At 42.1% G+C, this 26159-nt stretch overlaps 3 protein-coding genes and 1 pseudogene across 3 annotated transcripts; 3 read left to right on the plus strand and 1 right to left on the minus strand.

Annotated features, from left to right (window-relative positions):
- Positions 1 to 880: 880 nt before the first annotated feature.
- mov10l1 (Mov10 like RNA helicase 1) lies at positions 881 to 10366 on the plus strand. Its single transcript, XM_031866802.1, has 27 exons — positions 881 to 1030; positions 1269 to 1412; positions 1516 to 1703; positions 1880 to 2039; positions 2298 to 2410; positions 2623 to 2810; positions 2929 to 3069; positions 3264 to 3581; positions 3820 to 4017; positions 4267 to 4381; positions 4696 to 4873; positions 4985 to 5055; positions 5156 to 5247; positions 5333 to 5388; positions 5624 to 5718; positions 5797 to 5869; positions 5957 to 6138; positions 6633 to 6779; positions 7059 to 7180; positions 7281 to 7380; positions 7469 to 7615; positions 7872 to 8045; positions 8171 to 8320; positions 8550 to 8657; positions 9507 to 9647; positions 9732 to 9823; positions 10135 to 10366. Exons 2-27 carry the CDS (start codon positions 1313 to 1315, stop codon positions 10148 to 10150), a joined length of 3465 nt encoding a protein of 1154 aa, XP_031722662.1. The 5' UTR covers positions 881 to 1030; positions 1269 to 1312; the 3' UTR covers positions 10151 to 10366.
- A 3232-nt stretch (positions 10367 to 13598) lies between these two features.
- On the plus strand, positions 13599 to 14880 carry szl (sizzled). The gene is made up of 4 exons (XM_031856460.1): positions 13599 to 13879; positions 14009 to 14175; positions 14337 to 14429; positions 14570 to 14880. Exons 1-4 carry the CDS (start codon positions 13599 to 13601, stop codon positions 14878 to 14880), a joined length of 852 nt encoding a protein of 283 aa, XP_031712320.1.
- A 1553-nt stretch (positions 14881 to 16433) lies between these two features.
- LOC116388912 (prolactin-like) lies at positions 16434 to 17378 on the plus strand (annotated as a pseudogene).
- Positions 17379 to 18033: 655 nt separating this feature from the next.
- dbx2 (developing brain homeobox 2) lies at positions 18034 to 21934 on the minus strand. Its single transcript, XM_031857989.1, has 4 exons — positions 21664 to 21934; positions 20534 to 20617; positions 18536 to 18720; positions 18034 to 18385 (listed from the first exon to the last, which is right to left on the minus strand). Exons 1-4 carry the CDS (start codon positions 21932 to 21934, stop codon positions 18194 to 18196), a joined length of 732 nt encoding a protein of 243 aa, XP_031713849.1. The 3' UTR covers positions 18034 to 18193.
- Between the last annotated feature and the right edge of the window lie 4225 nt (positions 21935 to 26159).

Below are 26159 nucleotides of genomic sequence, written 5' to 3' on the forward strand. Positions count from 1 at the left end.
ACAGTATCCGTGACAGGTTGGGTCAGGTTCATCAAATTTATCATAGCACCTCCACTCTGTTAGCGTCATAGACTGTATATTATGGCCCAATGCCAATGTCCCCCTAAAGCCTCAAACCCTGAACCCTCAAGGACTCACTGACGTCACCTGGTAAGTGGTTGAGTGTGAGAGACTGTGAGGGCTTGAAATGGTGTAAATAGGAATGGGACAGCACTTTGCTGCAACATATCACGTTACCATGAAAACAACAAAAACTGTGATGTATAGTTGTGGGTATTTATTTCATACTTTGTAGTCCCTGATTTGAACGTCTTCCTGGCTCTTTCCTCACAAGATGAGAGGTCATTCATATAATATATTTACTTGTTTTCGTCTAAACAGCTTAAATGACAAAATCAAATATTTGATGAATAAATATCCTCTGATTTCATGTGTTTATTTTGTTTCATCTTTAACCCTTAATGTTTCTGAGTCCATTTAATATGACAGGCTGAACACTTGAGCCCTCCTCTTTGTTTACCTTTTTTTATGTCTCCATGCGTCCACTGGTTATCCACGTGTTTAACGTCACATTGCAATGATTTGTGGGTAATTCCCTTTGGCAAAGTCTGCATATAATGCTGATTTACGGAAAGGGTTCATAAAGGGCTCATAATGTCTGCCAGAGAGCCCTTGAACACTCGATGATTTGACAGTGGGACAGTCCTAAATAATCGGACTTTGCGGGAGCGCGCCTAAGGGTGGAGATTGGTATTGGGCCAAGAGCTTTCAGACGGCCGTCAATATGGCGGCGCAGAACAACTTCCGGTTCAAGCGAGGAACGAGGAGCGAGGAAAGGACAAATAAGAGACTTGCCATGCACCCTGGGTCTCCACCCCAACACGTGAACTGTCACGTTAGCATAGTTTTGCGTTGAGAACAGAACGGTAATTTAAAAAAAAAAAAAAAAATGACCTCACGTTTCCCTTCTTCGTTAAATAATGTTCCCAAATAATTTCATCTTCACGTCGCCATTTGCACAATAGCTAAGGTAACTTTCAACTCCCTAATATTAGCTTTAAATATGTAAAAAATGGATTTTATTTTCGTAGCTAACGTAGATAAGAGCTAACTAAATTAGCTAGCTAACTAACGTCAGGCTAGTTGACGAACTTGGTTAGCTAGCTAGCTTAGTTGGAAACTATTTATACTGCTTCTAACTTTAAATAAAGCCAGGTGGCAAATGTTTGCGATGTTAAAAAGCGTCTCTAATCTGTTTTGTTTTTTAGAGTGGATAGCTAGCTAGAGTTACCTCAGCTTCCACGTTGCAGACATGCTTTCCGCCGTGCGGTGTGTGCTGTCTAAGCTGGCGTCTCCATTGTGGAGGACTGTGGAGGTGGACGAAGAAGAAGGCATGTTCTCCGGTACACCAGGTAAATGCAGCATTCCCACAAAGTACAACGTTAGTGAGATGAAGTTCTGTGTAAAAACCCAACAACATATTTCACGCCATGCCATTTTTGGGCCACATTTCAGGCATGAAGGACATCCGCCACCTGCGGGGTAGCGTGGTGACACAGCTGTGCCTCGACTACGGCATGATAGACGGCGCGGTCTACTTCACCAGTGGAGAGGTGTTGGGCGGGATGCCACTGAAGGAAGGGGACTTGGTGAACTGCATAGCGGTACAAGATGGTGCCCAAGGGGGATGGAAAGCTTTAAGGGTGAGCATCCCGTAGCCTCGCTCAAGCATGCATTTGCAAACGACATAACGGTGTATATGTTTCTTGTGTCAGTATGCTCGATTATTGTACCCTCTACTCACAGTGAATCAGTCGGGAACATAGGGCCATCGAGATGGAAATTGTCAGACATGCACCGTTTTAATTCTGTCGTTTAGGTGGAGAAGAGTGCAGACGCTTGGGAGGATGGTGGAACAACTTCCTTAGAAGCTGACAGCATGCAGCTGCGGCCTCTCATTGGCACAGTCACATCTTTTGATGGAGATAGCGGCTACATAAACCAGACCACGTACTTCCCACGCTGCAGTCTATGGGAAGGTACCGACGCACACTGTACTTGACACACTCAAATTGTGAGCCTCTTGACCCCCGTGATGCTTTGCAGAAACTTGCTCTGTCGTCTACACCCACAGTGCTCTTTCAGTCTCAGAACTGTCCAGCATGTTTGACTGATATACAGCTATATTGATGTTTGTCTAATCTACTCTGTTTGAGAGCTAACCAGAGTCACTGCCACACCAACATTTGGTAGCACTTGGCTGAATGCTGATGTTAAATTTCCAACATTGTTGTCAGGTTACGAGCCAATGAAAGGAGACTGGGTCCAAGCAAAATATTGTATCAATCCCACCCAGTGGACCACCCAGGCTCGTTCTGTGGTCCCTCTACGGTACCGCCGCCTAGACCAGGTAATTGCATCATTGAATGCTTTTGGCCTTACCCACACATTACAACGTGGTACTTTTTTAATACTTCAGTTGCATTTACAAAAGGTGTTGCACTTCATTTGGATAAGGTTCACGCTTAAAAGCCTATTCAGGTCTGTCTAATACAGTTTGAGTTGTATTAAAACCTTATTTGGCTATAAGTCTAACTACTTCTTTCATTCCTCTGGCTCCAGGTGCAGGTGACCAGTCTGTATGGTAAAAATGGAGTGGTGGACGACAGTGTGTTCTTCAGCCTGGACTCTCTGCTGCTGCCTGCCCACTACCAGCCTTTGCCGGGGCACCTGGTCAACCTGGTGGTGGTGGAGAGCAGTCAGTCCTTGTACTGCTGGAGGGCCCTGTGCATGGCCCCCTGCCTTCAGAGGTGTTGGACTGTCTTCTATTTTTATAGGGCTGCAACATAAGATTATTTTCAAATGTCAAAAAGGAGTGTAGAAATGCCAACCAGTATTTGATGTGTTTTTATTTTATTCCTGTTGCAGTGGAACTATTTCTGCTACACATCTCCCAGAGGCTGAACTCAAGAGCATTTTGGAAAACAAAGGGGGGCTGGATGTGACAGACTATGGCCAGTTTGTGGATCTGATGATGGGGGAGAAACAAGAGCTGGTGCTCTGGATACAGTGAGTGACCAAAGAAGAAAGAACATATTCACATTCAGAGTAAAACTAAAGTAAAGCACTAGTTACAAACTTCTGTAAAATAGAAGTATGATTCTTATTATTGGCATTGGTTATTGGAATACCTGTTAAAGGTATTTTCACCCGTATCACAATACGATATATTGTATAATCTTGATCTTTTTTTCTCATAACAGAAATAAAGGCTCAGAGACCCACAGGCTGAAGTACTGTGACTTTTCTGGCTGGGATTCAGAGGACCAGTTCACTCTGGTTACCGTCAAAGACTCCCAACCACTGAGACCCAAACAACAGCCTTTGCGCGAATGCCACTCAGAGTCTGAAAACTGCTCTGAATCTTCACAAAAACAAGGTGGTGATGCAAAAGAGGTGCACAAAGAAAATAGCGAGGTGCTGAAGGAGAGTATCCATTTCCCTGGTGTGAGGAGACAGGAGAGAGATGTGGATATTTCACCAGGAGAGAGGTTGCCTATCGTCGTAGCCTGCCAAGCAAAGTAAGTCATTTGTTCAACTCTTGTAGTGGCATTAGTGTAAATACCAAGTAATGGATGAAAAAGATGAATGTAGAATGGAAAGTTTTTGACTGTGTCCAGGCATGCTGTGTGTGTATGTATGTATGTATGTATGTATGAATGAATGAATGAATAAATAAATAATGATGCTGTATTTATTGAAATGTCTTTGTGGAGCTCCCTTTAGTATGTTGCCTCTCTGTACAAATAAATTGCTCAGGAGCCTGGGAAGCTGTGCTGAGCTGCTGTTGCTGCACTTCTCCTCTTTCACCATCGGGAGGCGCCTTGAGGTCACAGTGGGCAGTAAAGTGGAGAACCTACTGCAGCCCTCGGCGCCTTACAGTCCCAGAGATGCACGTCTGGTCTCAGCAACGCCTACAAACGTGATCACCGTCTGTGCTCCAAAAGGCACACCAAGGTATCGGCACAGCGGATTCCAAGAGCACCAAGCTAGTAATGGATGTCCTGCCTATCTTACTGCTATTGTGATATGTGCCACTTACTCGGTGCACTTAGTTCTGCTCATATAGAAGTTGATGCATTCGATTAATAACGGGTAGATTTGATTGAATATTTCTTATTTTTGCAGGCAAGTAGCTTCCATAAACATTACAACACTTAATTATTTATGTCACCTCTTCTTTAATATTGACTTTCCCACCTGCAGGATTATCAAGCGGCAGCTGCCAAACTTCCTCGCCAACTATCCGCTGCCCCAGGCTCTCAGGGACTGTGTGGAGGCAGAGAACGACGTGCTGGTAGTTCAGCCCTGCCTCGGGGAGGTGAGCATATATACAATACATATTGATTAAAGGGGCATTCAAGCACTTTGGATAATGGAGTTTACCAATATTTATTTATTTACTTTATGAATATATGCTTCCTGAATCAGCATCCTAACAAAGGAGTGAGCCTCTGGGACTAATTGCACAGGCTGGGTGATGTATGATATTAAAGGCCCATCCTTTTATTTAGAGGATGCCACACAACTGGCTGCTGTTCTGTGTCTTGTTCTTTGTGGTGAGGCAAAGAAAAGAATAAAGTCTGTCTTCAGGAATCACCGGAGATATCACGTTTCCCTTCTCCTGCTGCTCAGGTGCTATCACCATCCAACATGCGCTTGCGTTTCTCGGTCCTTCTCTGGCTGGAAGAGCTGCACGCAGAGAAGGAAATAAGAGAGTTCACCATCATCGGGGCCCTTCTCAGGAAAGGAGGGACCTACCTGCACCTAGAGGTCCTTGGGTTGACCGAAGGCAGACCAAATCTTGGTATAGGTGAGGAGGCCTCGGTTGTCTTTCTTCATCATTGTTGAATTATTGCAAAGGTTCATGTTATGATTTATTTCTGAGTAACACTAGAAGGCTTTTGACACGTTTGCTCTGCAGGTGACAGAATATTTTTGAAGAAACCACAGAGTGACGGTGTGGTGGTGGAGTACATTAGTTATGTCGCAGAGGTACGGAGATGTTTGATACTCTGAAGCATTTCTTATGTTCTGAATTATTAAGCAGAAACGCAGATCAGATTTAATCTAATGCTCGTTTTGTGACTCACAGATCAACGATGACAACGTGAGTTTGAGAGTGAACGCCGAGTTTCAGCGCAGCTACCTCGGAGAGCCCCTTGATGTTGAGTTCTCTTTCAACAGGTTAGAAAAAAGATCGTGTTCGATTTCATAAATCATCATCAATAATGCGTCATGGTTTAAGTATTCTGACTGCTTGCATCACCAGATTGACCATGAGACGGTGTCACAACGCACTTGACCAGACAAAACAGTTTGGGGAGAGTAAGTTCTGCTTTAAGTCTGTGTGCCTCCTGGCATTTTAGACACAATAAAGACCAACTCAACTGCACATCACATGCAGTATGCAGGACTCTTTGGAAGGCACAATATGTCACATTCAGAATTTGAATATTTACAAGGTTAATAAACTTAGATTTACACATCTGGTTTATGTCTCATAAGCTTAAGAAAAGTAGTCGTAAGAGATTTAAATTGTCATTTTCACATTGTTGTGCAGTTCTCTTCCCCTCTAGAGTGACTGTTAAGCCCCTTCAATGGACAGGAAAGTGGCTAGAGGAGCCGGACCAGAACAAAACAATAGAGGACAATAAGGTGAAAGACGGAAAAATTAAAATCCATTAATGCCAGTCATTTTAGTCTTGGTTAAGTGTAATTGTATTTTAAAAACAGGTTCCAGCCGTGGAAAATGGAAATGTTTCGGGCTTTTCCGTCGACATGAAGTCAAAGGCCACACAGACTAAAGGTACACAGTTTAGTTTTCATTTGGTACAAACTTGTTCATGTCGGATAACATTGAGAACATCAATGACAAATGTGTAATCGCTTCTAGATGGTAGTCCGCCATCTAAACCCATCCCCAGCATGGGGAACTTCTTTAACCCGGACCTGAACCCCCCTCAGAAAGAGGCCGTGAGGAAGATCCTGGAAGGGGAGTGTCGGCCCATTCCTTACGTGCTGTTTGGACCTCCAGGCACTGGAAAGACCATCACCCTCATAGAGGCCATACTACAGGTACAGACCATGTCCACTAATCAGGGGTTGTATTCATTAAAAGGCAAAGCGTACCTCCTAACATGCCAATTGTGAAGAAACCCTTTAATGTTCATGTATACGGATATACGAGTTCCTAACTTTAAGATTGTTGTATTTCTGGCAACAGGAACAAGACCAGTAACACAATGTATGTCTCAGATAAATACAGCTAACAAGGTATAGGTTTGATTTATTGAAGTAGTATCTCAGACCTTTTCTTGCATCGCAGCTGGTTTCTCACGATGTCATGTGATCAAACTCAAACAATGGCAGCTCCTAAAGAGGTTAGCGCCACTGCTTTCATTCACATGATTGGTATCGAATGAAGTAGAAATCAAATAAAGTTGGTATTGGTGTCACTGTAATGGTACTGGTACTGTAATCGTTAATCTTTAGATGATACCCAGCCCTACATCATTTTGTCGTATGTGTCTCAACATTTCTCCCATTCTGCTCCTTCTTTCCACCTCCAGGTTTACTACTTTCTGCCCAGTAGTCGGGTACTCGTATGTACTCCCTCCAACAGTGCTGCCGACCTCATCTGCATCCGCCTACATCACAGTGGTTTCCTGCATGCTGCGAGTTTGGCCCGCGTCAACGCATCCTGTAGGCAGGAGGAGGTACTTGACAGCATCAGGGAAAAGACATTCACTGTGCAGACACCTAACTCAAAGTGATCAAAGGGAAAATATGCACGCTCCTCTGTGCAGATGCCGTCGGCATCTGCGCAGTAACATCTGGGCAGGTGCCGTCGGCATTTGCCACCAGGTTGGGCGGTACAATCGTCAGTAACCCCTTTGAATAATTGATGAGGTTGTGATAACATGATGTGTCTGCATCTACCTTTAGTACATTGCTTCATCGCCTAAAATGTTTGTGCCATCTTGACATTTTCTTAGTCCATCCCAGAAGTGCTGAGACTGTACTCAAAGGCAGGAGAGGACATCCGTCATGCCTCTTTTCACAGGATTGTGGTCAGCACCTGCTCCAGCGCCGGCATGTTCCACAACATAGGAATACAGTAAGGCCTGCTCTGTAGGAGGGATAGCTGAGCAGCTTGTGTCCAGTCTTTTTTCTCCTGCTGTCTCAGTTGTTTTTACTGTGGATCTGTTTGTCCTCAGAGTGGGACATTTTACCCACGTGTTCCTGGATGAAGCCGGTCAGGCCACAGAGCCAGAGTCCCTGATCCCCATGAGTTATTTATCCGAGAGAGATGGACAGGTCAGTATGAATACCAGCCTTTCTGATTATTGAAAAAACGCCTGAGCTTTCTTCATTGATCGTAACTTTTCTTCCCTCACCCGCTCAGATAGTGTTGGCCGGTGACCCCTGTCAGTTGGGTCCATTAGTGAAGTCCAAGCTGGCCACCGCCTTCGGCCTCGGGGTGTCTCTGCTGGAGAGGCTGATGGCCAACCCACTGTACTCCAGACACGACTGGGGATACAACCCCAAGCTGGTTGGTGCACTGCAAACATCTTTCATTAGTTTTATCAAGTATCACATTGACATTAATGAAGACAATATTTCATCATTTCTATGCAGCTGCTATGCTACATAGCACCTGATGACATGTGTTGCATATTTTCCTATCTTTATATATATTTTAGTGTCATCATTGATCAAGATTAACAACAAATAACTCCTGTTAGCAGAATGCTTTGGATAATATTTGCATGCATGATGGTTATGAAGCTGGTCTTTTACTACTACAGGTCACTAAGCTGATCTACAATTACCGTTCTCATGAAGCCTTGCTCACGCTGCCCTCCAAGCTCTTCTACAAGAACGAATTGTGTTTCAACGCATCGAGGGCCGTAGTGGAGACTCTCTGCAAGTGGCAAACCCTGCCCAAAAAAGGCTTCCCACTCCTCTTCCATGGAGTTAGAGTGAGTGGTCATGCATCTACAATGAGCACCAGCTACGTCTGAAACATGTAAACCATGTCGGGCTTATTCAAGTTACTGGGAAATTCAGCTCCCACATTTATTCTATTGTTTCTGCTCTGCCCTAGGGCACCGAAATGAGGGAAGGTAACAACCCATCATGGTTCAACCCAGTGGAGGCTGTACAGGTCATGTTCTACTGCTGCCAGCTGGCAAAGAAGCTCTACAACCCCGTGAACGCCGCCGACATCGGCATCATTGCCCCCTACAAGAAACAAGTAAGACTGCACGGTTCATTCACTAAATGTGTATCGTGCTTTCTTATATCAAAGCTGTATTACACTTCAGTTACAAAAGTAAGATGTCCTTTCTGTTTTCATCCTAGCACAGTGGGGGGAAAAGCTATTTCTGTGTCATTCCACATTAAACTGCAAGGTAGCTTAAATGGCTTCTAAGTGAGTGCATATTGTAACCCAGCAGTGTCCTTGTCTTCCTATTATTCTCCAGTGTGAGAAGATTCGGGTGCTGCTGGGTAAGGTGGGCCTCTCTGACATCAAAGTGGGCTCCGTCGAGGAGTTCCAAGGACAAGAGTTCCTGGTCATCATCATGTCTACGGTAGGCAACAACTGAATCTGGGCTCCATTGTTTGATTTAACATGGCATCGACTTTAATCAAGTGCACATTCTGTACAGCAATACAGCACATCTTTCACAATTCCATCTAAATATTTTTGTCCAGACGTGTCAAATGTAGAGGAGATTGGACACATTTGAGAGTAGTGGGACTTCTGGTGATTCAGCTCAGCTGTAACCAAACCAAATGTTTTTAGTTGTTGTTGGCACCACCATGTGGTCAGTCAATGTAGATTTCTTTGAGTGAGCTGTTGAACCTTCCTTTGCCAAGTTTGGTCGGTGTTTCAGTTTTATGAAATCCTGATAAATTAAGTGCAGAAGACCTTTTTTGTACTAATATCAATCAAAAGTAAGTTTGTTGCTGCAGTCCGATTTTCAAAAGAAGAAATCTTTATCCATCATTTGCCTTTTATCACAGCTTGAACTCGACTGATTCAACAAATGTTTGCAAAATTCGAGAAATTAAACAATTTAAGCCGTCTTCCCAGAGTGCCTTGTGGTTATGCCATTGGATCACATTTCGACAATTGAAGGGATTGTTTTTTTCCACGCCTACATTTGGGCGGTTTCAATTTATTTACGATCAGAACTAAGATGTCTCTAGAATCTGCCCCCTGCTGTGCATTCAGAGGTGTTTCTGGTGGAGTGACATGTCTGCCTGCTGAGCCCCGTTGATGGGCACGAGTGAATATTCAATCCTTAAGTACGAACCAGTTTGCTGTCTCTTCTTCATGGACCTGACACCGCTCTGTTCTCCTTATGTCTATTATACATCATAATGTTCCCATAGTCAATCCCATATTTCAGCGTTTCATTGTCTTTTTGATAAAGGTGCGCTCTAATGAATCGGTGCAGATCGATGATTTGCAGAATGCGCTCGGCTTTCTGTCCAACCCCAAACGCTTCAACGTGGCCATCACGCGTCCCAAAGCCCTGCTCCTGATTGTTGGAAACCCCCACATTCTCATCAGGGTGAGTGACAAAAGCTTTATTAAACATTTATTTTTGTTCATTATGAGCTTTTTAAATACTTAATATTCCTTGATTCCTTTCCAGGATCTCTGCTTCAGGGCTTTGCTGCAGTACTGTTTCATCAACGGGGCGTATCTGGGCTGTGACCCCCCTCCCTCCCTCAGAGACTCTGAGATGTATGTGGTCATCATTCATAATGCAGATTTACACTCACTAGCTGCTTTGTTTAGTAAACCTATACAATCCAATACAACTGTTCTGCCCTAAAGTCCTTTGATATTCAGTTGTTTTGACACAGGTTCCACCATGTATACCATCTGTAAACACATTTTCTATAGTCAAATTGAATCTGCTTGTTTTTAGGTTGGTGTGATTTGGATGGAAAGTAGAAGCAATTCTCAATTTTTTTTTTTTTTTTAGCTACTTGCATGCAAGTAGCTAAAAAAGAGCAAGAAGATCATTAACGGTCTCTTTGTTTCTCCCACAGTGTTGCAGAGCAGTGAAGGACGGCTGAAGAGGACAACGTGATCGTAGATGTTGAACCTTAGCTCTGTCTGTCAGCCTGAGTGTCTTATCGTGTCTCTTGACTGTTTGCATAGTGTAGCCGTCTCCATCAGTGTTAACGTAAGTTGTTTGTAAAGAGAAATGTTGTTTCTGTGTAGGCAAAATGCAGTTCCATGCGGGAAGTAGAAATAAAGATGATGCTCGTGTACACTGCACAATTTGTGTCCTGTGATTTTTAAGTTGATGTGCTTGACTGAGCATAAGATTTTTCAATTGAACTATCGCATATTATTTTGAATTGTGTCATAACATTTCAGCATTGTTCATCTGCCAAGGCTGCGCAATTATGCAACAATAATGATTTGAATGGCATTGGCCTGATTTATAACGGCAGCTGCAGCACATTCCCAGTGCTTTATATCAGACCTTTGTTGAGAACGTGAAATTCAACAGAAGTTGAGTGTGGGAGACTCGGGGTTAGTGTTCTGAGTTGATCTACAGTTGTCTGCTAGTCTCGCGTGGCAGCGTCTGCCCACAAGGCCCGGAGATTGGATGTGACAATTGAGTGCTACTGACAGTCTGCACGGGACTGTCAGTCCTGCTGGAGCCCAGTAGGATGGGGGGGGTTCAATCTGTTAAGTTAATGAGTCTCTTATGTGCTAGGAGACAGCTTTTATATGAGTTCACAGTGTTGTAAGGCAGGCCAGCTCAGACACCCTGCCCCCCCCCCCCCCCCCCCCCCCCCCCCGCTCTGTCTTTTTGGTGTGTCTCAGGTGTTCGCTCTGCTGCCATTAGAGACCGTGAGTATGATGTAGAAATACCCCAAACACAATTCACGCTCTGCTACTCAAATGATTTTTTTTTAATGCTAACTTCAGCATCTGCAAACATCTTTCTTCGCCAGATCATGAAGCAGGACGACTTGATAAGGTGACATGTTTGAAGTTGGCCACTAGTGATTGTGCTCAAACAATATTTGAAATGGCTCTTTCCAATTAGTTTTATCTTAATATAAAAATGAATCCCTGTGAACCTATCAACCCCACATCCTGGTTAAATGACCTTAGTGTGCTGTTGTAGTGAAGAGGACTTTGTTTCATTATTTACCATCTATGGACCTTCTCTATACAGTCTTGCATCTCTGCTTTCAGCTTAAGAGGAAAATGTTTCACAAAACTGAGCTGTAATGGAAATGGTAAATAGTAATGTCTTATTCACATGGTGTAAACACAGACCAGATAAGGGCAGCTGACGGGTACCCAACCTCTGAAACGTTATACTTAATCTTAAAATTCCAATTTCCCCCATGTGTTACAGGATGGCAATGAATTCATTTTTAGGGTGGATTTCTGCTTAAATATCAGGTCCTGGTGCAACTTCTGGTAGTGCTGAATCAGAGCAACTTAACTGCTATAAATACAAAAACAATGAAGATTAATGTCTGGTTTGGTGTTTTTAATTTAACGTAATTTATTTTTGATTTGGCCTGATATTCAGCCGAAAATATGTAGCTAAGTGAATTAAAGAGGTATGAAAAAATCCAGTGAATATAATGACTTTGGACCTGTAAAAATAAGTAAAGTGATATTTAGGTTAAGTGTATAACAAGATACAGTATGTCTTCTGTCTATGTTTGACAGACAGGTGCCCGGCCGTTCATCTCGTACTCGTATCACCTCATTAACTGAGGCAGGGGCAGGCAACACATTACCAAGACAGACACTGTGTCTACAGGGCAGCCATTAGGCCCAACAACAGACCCCTGCTGCGCTCCTGGCAGGGGGGAGCTTGTTAAATGTGTGGACCTATTGTTCTCCTAAATTGGTCTGTGACTCTAATTGCCCAGTTAGTCCCCTTTTTACAGGCTATGCTCGTCTACCCGAACTGGAACCAGCCTCCACTCATCAGATCAGGCTGTAAAAATTAGCTTAGCTGGGGCCGATGGAGGGCTCTGGCTGGCTGCAAGAGTGCAATCCGTGCAGTAGACAAGGTGGGCATATACAGAACCCAGAAATGAGAGTATAGGGCCAACTAGAATTGGGTTTATTTTGGCATGTCTGACTCCACAATGAGCATGACAGGCTGGGTGGGATAGAGACCTCTGATTCATGAGGGAAAGTCCTCAAAAGACCCAGATAGACATCTAAATCTGCAGACAGACGAGATCTAAACAAATACGTTGATGCTGTAATGTAGCCCCATTGTTAAATTAAGAGGCTTAAATACATGAGACGTAGAGAATGGGACACATTAGCACTCGTGTCTGTGCTCCCGGTCTGCATCTCAGGACGAGATCTCTGGTGTCTTGAAAGGGATGTTGGCCTGTTATGACTGAGGGTGTGAATGGGAGATGTTGCTCTGGTTATTTATGGTTATAAGTACCATGCAAATTAAACATTGATATCTGGCCAGAGGTGATTCATTGTACAGTCTTTATCTCCTTATTGCGTGAACTTGTTCTTGAGTATAACACAGATCTGTGTGTGGAGTACCATGCACACAGTGGCTGATGATGCCGGAATTTCTTTATTGCTGATGCATGAAACCGATAAGCCAAAGAGGTAGTAGGCTCATAGTATTTTGCATGTGGCTGTGAGTTTGTGTTATTGGGAGATCAAAGCCAGGTGAGCCAAAAGAGACTCTACTTTGCTAATGAGAACTGGAGGCTCTGCCGATGAAACCCTCCAATTAGGAAGCAGGGACACATGAAAGAGGCAATATGAAGGAGACTGCCTGTCTGTCTACAAAAACCTCTGATTTATGTCTAAAGGAACTTTCAGAGAGGGATTTTTGCAAAGCCTCCTTATGGGATTAGGTTGTTTTTACGGATCAGCCAATGCAAAAAAAAAAAAAAAAAAAGGTGGCATCATTTTATATTTCACTTACTGTGATCAAAGCAAATATATTATTGGGAGTGGTCAAAATATCATTCACTTTTGAGGTAATTGAGTCGATATTTCAAACACTGTAAAGATTATGTGCCGAGTGAGTAGCAGCATATTGGACTTTGAACGCCAAGAGTTTTTAAATTCTTTTCCATGAGGTGGTGCACGTTAGTTTTCTATGTCCTGGACCTATGAAAGCAAGTGAAGTAGATTCTGTGACTGGGCTTCAGAAAGCTGGGCCGTGATTGCCCATTGTGACCCCTCCTTACTCCCCCTCACACACACACACACACCCTCCAACTGCTTATTACCCCCGCCTCCTCCATGTCTGCAGGCATCACAAAACAAGCCGTTGTCTCCAAACACATCGTCTCTGCGTCTTTGATAGGTAGTTGATAACAGACTTTCAGACTGATGGGGCTGGCTGACCTTGCTGTATATAAAGCGAGCAGCAGCAGCCACAAAGCCAGAGACTTCTGAAAACCAGCAACCTCAGGTAAACCTCAGGTAAAAGCTCCTCCATCTACCTCGTGGACTCTCCGGATTTTGCGAACTCTCCGCCATGGCTGTGTTCTTCACCGTGGCTCTCCTGACCATGACCTGTCCGTTGATGGCCTTCGACATGGGTCAGTCCACTCGTTGCGTCACTATCCCCAACCGGATGAAAGTCTGCAAAGATGTCGGTTACTCTGAGATGCGGCTGCCTAACTTCTTGGGTCACAGCAACCTGGAAGTTGAGGTGGTGCCACGTTCAGAGGACTGGAGGCCTCTGTTGCAGACTGGCTGCCACCCTCAGGCCCAGGCCTTCCTCTGCTCCCTCATTGCTCCAATCTGTCTCGCCACGTAAGGAGATTTTTCCATGTCTTGTTCTTTTCTCTTTGGTTATTTTCTGTGAAATACACTCATTTTCATCGTTATTGCAGTCATTTTGCACTCAATGTGTAACTTTTTTTTTTAAATTCTCTCCTCCAGATTTTATCAACCATGCCGTAGTCTGTGTGTGGCAGTGAGGGCCAGCTGTGCCCCGGTGCTCGCCTGCCAGGGTCACCCATGGCCCGAGGCACTTGATTGTGACCGCTTTCCTGCTGAGGAAGACATGTGCCTTTCTCCCCAAGCAAAATTGAACCACTTTACGAAAGGTATGCATGCACCACAGACTTAATTATTTGAACTCTGTTTTACTTTACTGCCTTAACATTCCATTGGCAGAATGACCTACCAAGTGCTTGCTCTTTTAGATGTGCTATAATTACTGTATGCCCTCCAGGTTTGTTGAATTATGTGTAATTTGTTATCGCAGACTTACCCAAACCTGCTTGCCAAAACTGCCCGTCTGTGGAAGAGGCTCCTGGAATGAAAACAGTCCTGAATAGTTTCTGCCAGCATGATTTTGGTAAGTTTAAGAATCCTTTCACCACGCCGTGGTTTGTTGATGTGTATACTGTATGGACATGTTTTTTTAGTTTTTTTTTACAATAGTGTGTAATTTTCCAAACCAAATGGTTAATTGTTTTTTTTTTCTCTTCTCCTCAGCTGTGACTGCCAAACTTCATCGCCGTCGCATACCCATGGGAGAGCCAGAGTATGACATTGAGGGCCGTGTTGAGTTTATCCGTCGGGGACCTCTCCTGCCTTATGACACGCAACACTTGCTCCAACAGTGGCTCCTCATCAACCTGCGCTGTGCCGATGTCCTTGTGCGCCCCGGACGGTCACAGCTTTACGTGCTGACTGGTTCTGTACAGCCTGATGGTACCCTTGCTCTCACCTGTGTCTTCCCGTGGCACAAAAAAGACGCAAACATTGCAGTGGCCACTCGCAAGTGGAAGCACTACAGATGTTGAATGGATTGATCCGTACGTGTAAAACCTGGAGCTCTGAATCTGTGTTTTAAGTGTGGACTCGCACAAGAACAAACTTTTGTATTTGAGTCCACACCTAAAACACACATGATTCAAGACAAGATGGAGAGTTTCTTGGCATTGGGTGTTGATGAGAGTTTGTAAAGTAAGCTAAATGTGTAGAAGAGACACCCTTTGCCTCCCTCAGCAGCTCACAGTCTCATCCCTGCTCTGACAGCACACAGTAATAGAATGCACTCAAAACTGTACATAGTATGAATTAATGTATATCGATTGTAGATTCTATTTTCTTTAAGGATATTGGTGTATTTATGACATCCTTTCTACGTATATTTTATGCGGTAAAAGATGACAATAAAATGTTACAAAACTATACTATTGTACGTGTAATGTTTAACGCTAACAATTGTGTTGACCATACTGCTTAGCCCATTATCGCTATCTTTATACAGCAAAGGGGAAAGAGTCATGAGAGGCTCCTCTAAATCTGTTGCCCTCTTTGCTTATCACTCATTTCTCCACAAGGTGGCACACTCATGGAGCAGCAGAGCACTGGTTCACTATTATAGTACCATGCCCCCTTTTCATTGCAAGCATTAAAAAAGGGTTGAGAGGAGATGTTCAATGCAATATAAAAATAATACTTGTATGCATTCATTTGATGGTGGAGTTTTTACTCCCTTTTTGCTTGAAAACTTCACTTTATAATATTGTGCATTGCATTTACAAATGAGTCCTTGCATGATGTGGAAAGGGGCTCTGTGGAAGACAACTGTAGAATGACTCATTCACTGTAGATGACCTGTGGTCTCTGGCGGACTATGTAGTGCTAATGAGAAGACAAATCACTCACTTTACATTTGAATAGCCTCGTTTTCACTGCCAGGCTGAACAGAACTGTGTTTGGGTTGTTGGGTTGTTGAACAATGGGACAATTCTATACTTTTGTGATACTCATTTTTATGTAGTGCTCCCTACAGATAATGTCTGGTAGTTTAAAATAAATGTGAAAGTGCTGAATGCTTTTAGAGATTTGAATATTGTTAGTTGCCCCAATTAGGCTAAAATTATCTCAAATGCATGAGTTTGTATTGATTGTATTTATCATGCTTTGTATGTACTGCTAAAGTGAGACATGGGACTTTTATAAGGATCATGAGGAATCCTGCATCTGTTTTTGTAGTTTTTTTCTTATTACACTTAAGAGAAGCACATTTGGACTAAGATCTGAGCTCAATGAAATACAAGTTTTTATCTACACCATTCACAAATGTTCATTATTTTTAAATTGATGAATTGCCTCAGCCAATTTATAGTTTGTCGTAGGCCTACTTTTCCCGCCTGGGTTAGCTCGGTCTGTTCTCCACTGAGTAGTTAATGAAGTGAAGCGCATGACGTGGAAAGAGAAAAATCACATTTTCTGAATTTGTTTAATCAGCAACGTCATCACAGTTTGAGTTTAGCTTCCGCAATAGTAGCTCTGGTGGGAAAACAGCTCTACTCGTCATCTGGTCCTTCACCGCAGGAAAAGAACCATGAAAAAGGGTAAGATGGCACGATTATTAATTAAATACACAAAAGTTTTTATGTAAATGTCTTACTATTGATTTTTAGTGACTACACCTTTTTTACACTCAGTTTTGTTTGCTGTTCTTACACTGGTGTACCTGCAGCTTTCCATGAGGGTTGTCGCTGCCCCGATTTGTGCCTATGGACAGACTGGATGCCATGTTCTTTCCCTGGTAGATCTCTTTCGAAAGGGTCATACAACAGTCTTCAAGAATGCATGGAATCTCCAGTGATCTGCACTCTGAATTTGTGAGTTCTTTTATTTCAAGTCTGACATCGATCATCCATCACCATCCATCAACCTTTCGACCGCCATTCATCCACCATCAATCACCGTTGGTTTGTGTCGGCTATCTTTGAAGCCCCGGTATCACTACGTGTGGTATGTGTGTCCGTATTGCAGGAACAATATTTCTTTCCCAGGAAGAACCTCATAGGAAAACGGAGGTGCCACACATATGGCATACTAACACCCAGACGATAAGGAGAATGCACAAAGGCTAGGGGTGAGCATTCATGTTGCTAATATTATATTTAGTCATCATGCACAGAAGCGATGGCACTGCATCTTGTCAGAGATAATATAAAGTTGGACTTTATCACTGAGTTATTTAAGCAACTTTTTCATGTGCAGAGGGAACAATTGACAGAGGTGATCCTGAGGCTGCTTGGGGCTTGGGGTGACCCCCCGTCTCAACTCTACCGGAGCATGTCTGAGGATCACAATTAAGACTTTGGGTTATATCTCTCTTGGGAGTTTGGACCCTTCTGCCTTTTCCTTCCACAAACAAGGAGAACTCAACTCAATGGACCATCATGACCTACTCTCCTGCTTCCGCAGAGACTCCAACAAAGTAAAGAATTATCTCTTCCTGGACTGGACTGTTAATAGTGATGGCAAAGCAGTCTAGCGTAGTATCTTTAAATTTATCTGAATAGAAATGTCTGTTTATTGTTTGCTTTTAACGACACACATTCTTACTGTCCTGTAATGTGTGCTTTTACTGTAGAGGATTGTGCGTGCCTCTGGCAGTATTATTGTTATAGGTAATATATATATATATATTTTTGTCTTTAAACATTGAGCATTGAATATAAATAAAAGAATGAAGTAAACCTTCATTGTTGCCGGTGATCTTTTTGTTAAAGGGGAACACGAGCTATACATATTTATAGAAATGGTAGATGGTGTATAGTAGTGTGTTCAATAACATGGAAATAATCAATGTGGAAATCAGGATTCACTAAAACACTTTATTTACAGTTGATCTGTGTGTTCATGATCATGAAAAAAAAGAACATATTTACAAAATATACCAAATGATTTGGATTCTGAGCAGAGCATTACTATAAAGCTGACCAAAACAATACAATACAAGAGTCAGGCATGTAAATGCATTAAATGAAGTGACTCGTGTGTGCATTTAAGTGATTACAATTACAGTGGACATTTTTCCTGGAAAGACTTTTCAGTGTAATAACCGATGAATTGCTTACTGAAGCCAGTGAAACGGAATAAGATGATTGACACACCAGTTGAACCTTATAATAATTATGATGGGACAAGACAATTACATTCATTAAAGAGTTAATATGATCAGTGTTAGTCTTCACAGACCGTGTTTTCCATCCACGTAGTTTTAACACCCTCCCAGTAGCCTTTTTTTTTTTACAGCTTTTTGTGAATTTGAGAGTCATTGGTTTACTTTCCACTCATTACTATCTCTCATGTGTCCCAGACACTCTTCTGTGGGGGTGATCTCTCATTCTTTGAGTCGGAGTGTTTCTGCGATGGTTCTTCCTCCTCCTGAGCAAGACCTTGGGCCATGAGCTCATCCATTGGGGAGCGAGTGTTATGAACTTCCTTTTCCTTACAGTTCCTCCACTTCATTCGGCGGTTCTGGAACCAGATCTTTACCTAAAGCGTCAGGAGAATGGTAAATGGTAGAATTGTAACGGTTATCAATATGGCTAAAGATGTACACAGATGTTTTTTCTTCCTGCTGAAGGTCTTTTAGGATTAGAGATTAGGCAAAATGTAAAAAATACGCAATTCCTCCTTGATTACCTGTGACTCCTTGAGACTGAGATCAGCTGCCAGCTTGTTCCGGTCTGTCTTGCTGATGTATTTCTGTCTCCGAAAAGTTCTCTCCAGCTCTTTCCGTTGTTCTTCAGAGAACACAGCCCTCCTGAGGATCCCTCTGCGTGACCTAGGACTTATATCAGCAGACCACATTCGAATATTTGCTCCCTCTGAAACATAAAAAAAAAACATATATTAATGTCAGTGTGTTGACCCAAGCTACTATAGATCAACATCAGTGAGATATGGGTTATTGATTCGTAGCTATCATTGGTGGACTGTCGAAAATGAAGTGTAACTTCATTGAAACGGGGGTACAAGCAGTGACCAGGGGAATACAGAGGCTGTGTGAACTGAATTGAGATGAAACAGCACATTATTGGCTCCCCAAGTGTTTCATGAAGTAGACAATCTTGATTTAAATGGCACAAAATCCACTCTTTCCTCAATCAATATGCACACTTAACCAACCATCCCACATTTCCTACCTTTTCAACCCTAGACCATGCCACTTTTTGTCACACATGCTTTATCACTCACTTTTGATTTCTCTTTTTCTATTTGTCCAATTTAACAAACTGGGGGTGACTAAAGAGAATAAAAAGCCACTTCAACTGAGAAAAAAGGGATTTGGTGAACTGTGAGGAGCAATCCCACGCTACTTCACTCACAGGTGCAGGCACAACAAAAGTCAAGTGGAACAATTGATCGGATCTATTCAATGTTGCCTTTTTAATCTGTACGACAAATCTGCACATAGACCACCTCTGGGGAGCACATAACAGGTTTGGACATGCTTCTCACTTCTCTATTGGGACTCAATAGCTTTCACTTAAATAGCTGATTACCAGGTCATTCCTGGGCAACGTGTGTGTCTACCCTAGTGGGCCAACCATAGAGCCCTGCGGGACACCAACAATAGAGCCGTTCAATGGAAATGCCATTACTCGATGGTTCAGTGGCCCAACACTAAATCTTTTCACTTGCAGGTATGAAGCCAGTTTGTATGAGAAGATGAGCTCGAAAAAGTCTATAAAAGTCACTTTCATTGAATGCTTTATGTCCTAGTCAAGGAGTCTCCAATGGGTAGGAATGAGAGTTGAAGGACAGGAGAAAGGAGGGGGGTTTGAGGACCAAGCTCTTTAGCCACACAATGGCCGGGGGATGTTCCTGGACCAGCCCTCTTCTGTAGAGAAATGGGCGAGCTTTTTGTGCTTAGCGGAGTTCATTGCTGCAGTGAAAAATTGCAGTGAGGTCGCGTGTGGATGGTGGAGTGAAAGTGCCAATTGGTCACGGCCAGACTTGGCATTGTTGTGTTGCTGGCCACTGTGGGAAAGTGTCAACCTACTAAGCGGACTCCCGGGACCTGTGACGAGCATCATAGATTGCAGAAACTAATAACTTCCAATTACTGTGGAATAGTACCAAAATAAGACAGCTGCGTGTCCTTGTTAATTTGAGTGTGATACAGCACTAGCACTCTACACAAGTTATATGAACTGAAACAGTTCAAGCACAGTTTGGAGGAAAATTTGAGGCGCAATTACAGGTTTTATGGATGTTTCCAAATTTCTTGCGGCTTGAAAATGAAACTTGAAGCTATTGAAAACTGAACTTATTAATGCTGAGGGAGTGGTACGCTTTGAAACAATCAGCATTATTCAAAAGTAGGAATTCACACCTGGTAATAATCGTAATATGACAGAAGACAAGATGTTTATTTGCTCTGCATATTTGCGCTAGTTAAAGTGTGTATCTGGAAGTACAAAATAGGGGGCCCAGGGACTCTGAAAAGCCTTGCAACCCACCCCTCTTCCCCATCCTAAACAGCCGTGAATGTTTATGAATAGAGCCGTGCAGAGTTGAACGGAGAATTAGCTCTTTGGCATTGCATCAGTAATTAGCTGTGGAAAGCATGGGAGACCCTGCTGCTAATGCTTAGAGAGTAGCTGAGGCATTGCTGATGAGGCATAAAACACTCACTGGAGAAGACAGGAGGGGGGCTGGACCCACCGCAGCATGCCAGCAGATACTGCGGGCTCCGCAGGAAAACACTACTCAGTACACCTGCAGAGAGAGATAGGAACGGTCAGATATAGGCATGTGTTAAACAGGTGAGACAGATATAATAAACCTGGAACACCGCCATCTTCTGAGAGGCATTTGGAGTCCTACTTTGTCAGATTTTTGTTGTCTATATTTCTACAGCAGTGCTAAGCTTTAAGTGATGCATCCAGACTTTTTATTTTATTTTTATTTTATATTTAAATGTTTTGATAGATGTATTTTATTTGAAAACCATGCATTCGAATAATATGTATTTATCAATTCTGTTTGAAAAATTAGTTTGCTTAAAAAATGATTGGGCCATATTTAGAAATTCCATATAATTGTAAAGTTTGCACAGCTTTACATTTTTTTTAAAATTTAGTTTAATTAATCTTATCTTTGCAGTCATTATCATTTCTATTTGAAATATAACTTATAAAATGTTATTTGTTACTAATTTTTAATAAAAAATATATATTTAGTTTTTACGTCATCAATTGTTAGATTTTGAAGTACCCCATCATTTCAAAAGGTAGTCTTCACAAACTTCTTACTTTAGTGAGTGAGACTTCCCTATCAAGATATAAAAGGCTTACACAGACCTAAATTAACAATATAGTTGATAATTTAAGTTATAAAACAGGCCTTTATGTTTTTTTTTTACTTTGGTAGTAGGCTACACAGCAACATGTGCTGGGAACATTTGCAAAGTCAAAGCAGGAACATTTCAGCGGTAAATAATCTTTGTTGATTAAATTATTTTATACAAGTGTGTCAGTGACTTACGCCACACTTATCTGTGACATCTCTTACAAAGTTAAATATAACCTATAAATAAAATTTCAGACCAATGAATAATTTTCAGGCTAGAAATGTAGAATTTATTACAACAATATTTATCCTTTAGATGAATATAACGAGTTATAAAGAAGAAATAAAATACTCGTTGCTGGCTTTAGGTCACACAGTGTAACTTTGTAGCTTCAAACATTTAAATTCCTTGAGATGCAAATATAATCTTATCTTTTTTTGATTTATTCTACTTTCATACAAAATCAGTGTACCTGAGTGCGGCAGAAGTGGTCCTCCTAAATCTTTCCCCTGCAGGGGACTGTGGGCCTGGCTTTGATAGGCTCCATGCTCAGAGCCCCAGGTTCTCCTCGGACGTTCTGCTCGTCTCAGGTGTCCACCTGCCGTCCATTCCGGACGGGCTGAAGGCGTCTGTGACTGCAGCAGATTGTCAATAAGAAAACTCTTTCCAGAGTTCCCGAAGCCGGGAAAAGCAGGAGGAGAGCCAGCCATATTCCTCCTGGTGCAGCTCTGAACTGAGACCATCCTGTTCACACAGTGACCCGAACACTTGAGTTCCCTCTTCACCAGTCACAGCTCAGTGACACTAAATTCTCCTTTAATCCCTTCTTGAGTGACCAGGCCAACTTCATTAAACTCTGAGGAAAACAAAAGTTCTCTGCTCTTCCTCTTTCGGGCCTGCACTTTGCTACAGGGCTGTGTCGTGATTGGCTGAGAGGCTCCAATGTGCTTCTCAATTCAGATAAGGCTGGGGCCTTTCTGGAGTGGCAGAAGGTGGGTCTGGCTCATTCATTATGTCAACTAGCCTATTAAATGATAGACACCAGAGACAATGAACTGCTGGCCAAAAGTTTAACATGCACCAAACAGTCTTCTCCAGTAGTAAATAGTTTTCTCTTTTCTCCAGCCTCCCATTGTGCCTCATTCAAACCCCTGAGCAGTTTATTTGCAATGTTCTTTTTTTTCTGTTTCATTTCAGAAACATTGCTCAGTGAGGGTTTTCTTGATTGCAAAATGATCCAAAAAAACAGACCACCTTAGTGGGAATAAATCGGGGTTGACAAAGTAATGCAATCAAATTTGAATACAAGTCATTTTCACTTCAAAGATAAGCAAAAGTGCAAGGAGCTCATGAAAGGAAAACTTCTTTTTTCTTAAGAAATGTTATCTTAATTGATGACTGAATTGTCTTTGTAAATAAAATTTTAATTTCACAATCAATTTGATGGGCTTTTTTTATTTATTGTATGCAATAGTTCCATTAAAACTCTGCTTTTACTGTTATTCGTAAATCTTTAAAAAGAAAGTTATGAATATTTTCTAAAAAAAGAAAGAAGTGGATGCAATTGTGCTTCACATAAGACACAAAGACATTTTGACTTTGTGTCTGAAAGAGCAATGTTTATACAACATGACAATGTTATTTTAATATTGCACCACATTGAAAAACACCAGGTCATTGGCCTCATCTGTTTTAGGATTAAAGACAAGCTTCCTAACCGTTACGTGTTCCACTTTGGTAACTTCAGTCTTTTATTTGACATTTACAGAGCGGTTTAATACCTGGTGGGATTCTGTCTAGGTCAGCATTGAGAGATCCATGCAGCTCCACAGGCATCAGACTCAATCACTTAAATATTTATTCAGTACCAGTTGTCAGTATTGTGGGGGCATATGCTGCATATTTGAAGGTTGCAACTGTAGAAAAAGATATTGGTCACACAAACAGACAAACATGCATGACGGGATGTTTAGGTACAAACACGTCCAATGAGGGGCTTGTGTAACCTTTCACACTGCAACTAATGATCCTCAGCATTAGAATAGAAAGTCCAACAAGAGGGGCGACAGACCCGGAATTTAGGCACAGTAAACAGGCATATCCACACTGGTCGGGGGTGGGGTGGCAGGGAGCTCCGGTCTGCGCGTGTAGATACCTCATGCTGAGCATGGAAATTGGCCCAGACAGCTCGGCCTATTGTGTGACGGCCAGGGAGCCAAAGGTTGCTTGTAATCAAATTTGAGGTTTTATTCCTTAGACTGGTGGAGAAGGCATAGCGCTCTGTCACATGATGAGTGTTAGGAAGTCTGTGCGCTATCTACTTTTGTGTAGTGAGTGTGTGTGAACAGGCTCCACATAGACCAGTGGCTGTGATCGTCCCCCACGGCTTTTTGTTTGGTGGAGAGTCATTTGTTTATATGAGAAAACAGAAGGGGACACCACACAGCTCTCTGTGCTTTTATTAACTGTATTATTTTACACTTTGAAAGGAAACTGATTGTGGTCAAGGTATGTTTTATGTGATAACGTTGGGAAAATTTGTTTAGTTTTTTCTTCGGGCCTCACTTTCTTCCCACTTTAATTAGCCTTTCAGCAACAAATAAGAATGTGCAGCAATTGTAAGAGCTGTTATGAGCACCTCAGAACTAACAACGCTTCTGAAAACATGATTTATTCCTGTTAGAATCCTGTATTTCTCTGTGTTCATCGTCACTTTAGGTAGAACCAATCTCAAACGACTTCTGTGTCCATTTTAAAAGGCATCGCTAAGAGCGTATCATCATTAAGATTCACCACTTCGTAATTAGCCAGATTCCAAAGGAGCGCTCCAGGAGAGGGAGGTATAATTAGGCTATTCTTAAACAGTAGGTCTTGGAAACACCCTGAAGCAAGTTCATGTGAATTTATTTGATGTCCATCTCTTTTTTAGAAATGGAGGGAAAAAAAACAGTGGTCCCTTCATTCAGAATCCTCACAAAAGCCCTGTTGAAAGCTAGCACTCTGTAGACCGGCTGAGATCCCCTTTCTCTCTTTTTTAACCCCACTAAAGCTCTTAAAAAGATACCGGCCCATTGCACACGCAATTGATATTCCACCACTCGAACTTAATATCGTGAATGGAGGGCCAAGCTCTATGAATCAGGAAGACAATGCGCTTAGCTTAGCAGCAAACTGGCACTTTGTGTGCGGTGTCTGTGCCTCAGAGGAGGAAGTTTCTAATGTGAGCCTCACAATTGTGTGTCTATAGAGTTCTAATGAGCTTCTGTATGCTGAGTGAATGGCTGCTGGCCATTCACCATGAGGGCCCAATGAGCCAGCTCACTGCACACATTCACAATAGGATCCAGGGGGAATGGGAGTGGCTGTGTTGAGCAACTGCACTGTGTGGGCAGTCTATAAAAGATCAACATACGTATAACCATGCTTCGAGTCCATATTAAGAGTCCATATTAAGCCGGTAACATTTAATAAACATCTTTTTAAATCAGTTTCAGCCCTCTGTCCTTGCTAATCTGGTGTTTTTCTCATTCAGAAAAGGAAACCTTTCCATTACTCCATCCAGAGTGGATACATGTTAAAATGCCTTGGTCTTTCCATGCGTGGAGAAAATGGAGCTTTTGCAAAACAATGACTTAAGCCGGCCCACTCACACACTTGGGGGGGTAATGGGATATAAAAGTTAAAAACAAAAAACAAAGATATGCATCCGCATATGGCCTCGGGAGCATGTTAAAGTAATTTACGTGTTAGGGACAATGCTCATTGACGAAAATAAAATAAATGGAAAACTTCATCCATTGTCGTTGACCACGGTTAATTCTTTATATTTAAAGAATTCATTGATTGAAAAGTTATTATTTTAAGAATGAATTGACTTAATATCAACTATATGGATATAGGAAAGGGCCACAAAACCAGCAATATAAGTTTCCACTCTTTTCTCTACATTAGCTTACATCAATTATGGTATATTCATGTATTCCAGTCTGATACTACTCACCACATCAAAAGAGATGACATTACACCAGGCTGAAAATAAACCCTTTGACAAAAACCTAGTTTAACCTTTGAGGGAGGCCCTGCAGCACACAGTCTATTTCTTTTTATATTCACTCTCTACCTTGTTCCTGCAGTTACTTTGTGTTGCCCATATCTTAGGTCATCAAGTGTTTAGCCCTGGCATGGTCCAAGGGCGACACTATCTGTTGTACCTCAGTATTGCTACACTCTGATATTGTCACTGCAATTCACTACCATGCACACAAGATGGCACTGAGAGAATGAAAAACATTGTTTTTCAGTGACATGAATTAAATGAAAAAAAAAGTTTTTTGTTTTTTATTGCTCCAGGAAATCTTTAATTTTTAATGCAATATTTTGTTTTGTTGTCCCCACGCTTATTTTGATATTTAATACTTAGTTTTGCTTACCATTTAGTTGTTTTTGTGATTTAAACTTGTTGTACTGTTGCAGTTCTTGCAGTCTTGCAGTGACAACACAAAGTTATATACAACTGGTGGCTGCGCAGTGACATCACCAATGCTTTACATTGAATCATAATGTTGTCAACGCGTCAAAGTGGTGAGAATGAATAATAAACACGTTATTGAGCAGACAGATGTAATGAATCATTAGAGCTCACAGCTTTTAATGTGATTCTTAATTGTCTGATTTGAAAGACAGACAAAGTAAACTATGCAACAAATGTATCCTGGGAGTGCCCTGTAGGAACAATAGGACCATTTTTCTGCAGATCATTTCAATCCTGGCACAGCTACTGTAAGCAATTTAATTTTGACTATGGCATTAGTATGTCTATATGGTGCTTTCATGGCCACAGCGAATAAGCCTCTGAGAGTTAATGCATCACCCATCTGGATCTTTTAGAGTAAGGACCACTGACCTTGACCTGAGAGATTCAGTGTGTGTGTGTGTGTGTGTGTGTGTGTGTGTGTGTGTGTGTGTGTG

This window comes from Anarrhichthys ocellatus, unplaced genomic scaffold (genome assembly GCF_004355925.1).
Source record: "Anarrhichthys ocellatus isolate YVR2014 unplaced genomic scaffold, GSC_Weel_1.0 scaffold2, whole genome shotgun sequence".
Classification (NCBI taxonomy): Eukaryota; Metazoa; Chordata; class Actinopteri; order Perciformes; family Anarhichadidae; genus Anarrhichthys; species Anarrhichthys ocellatus.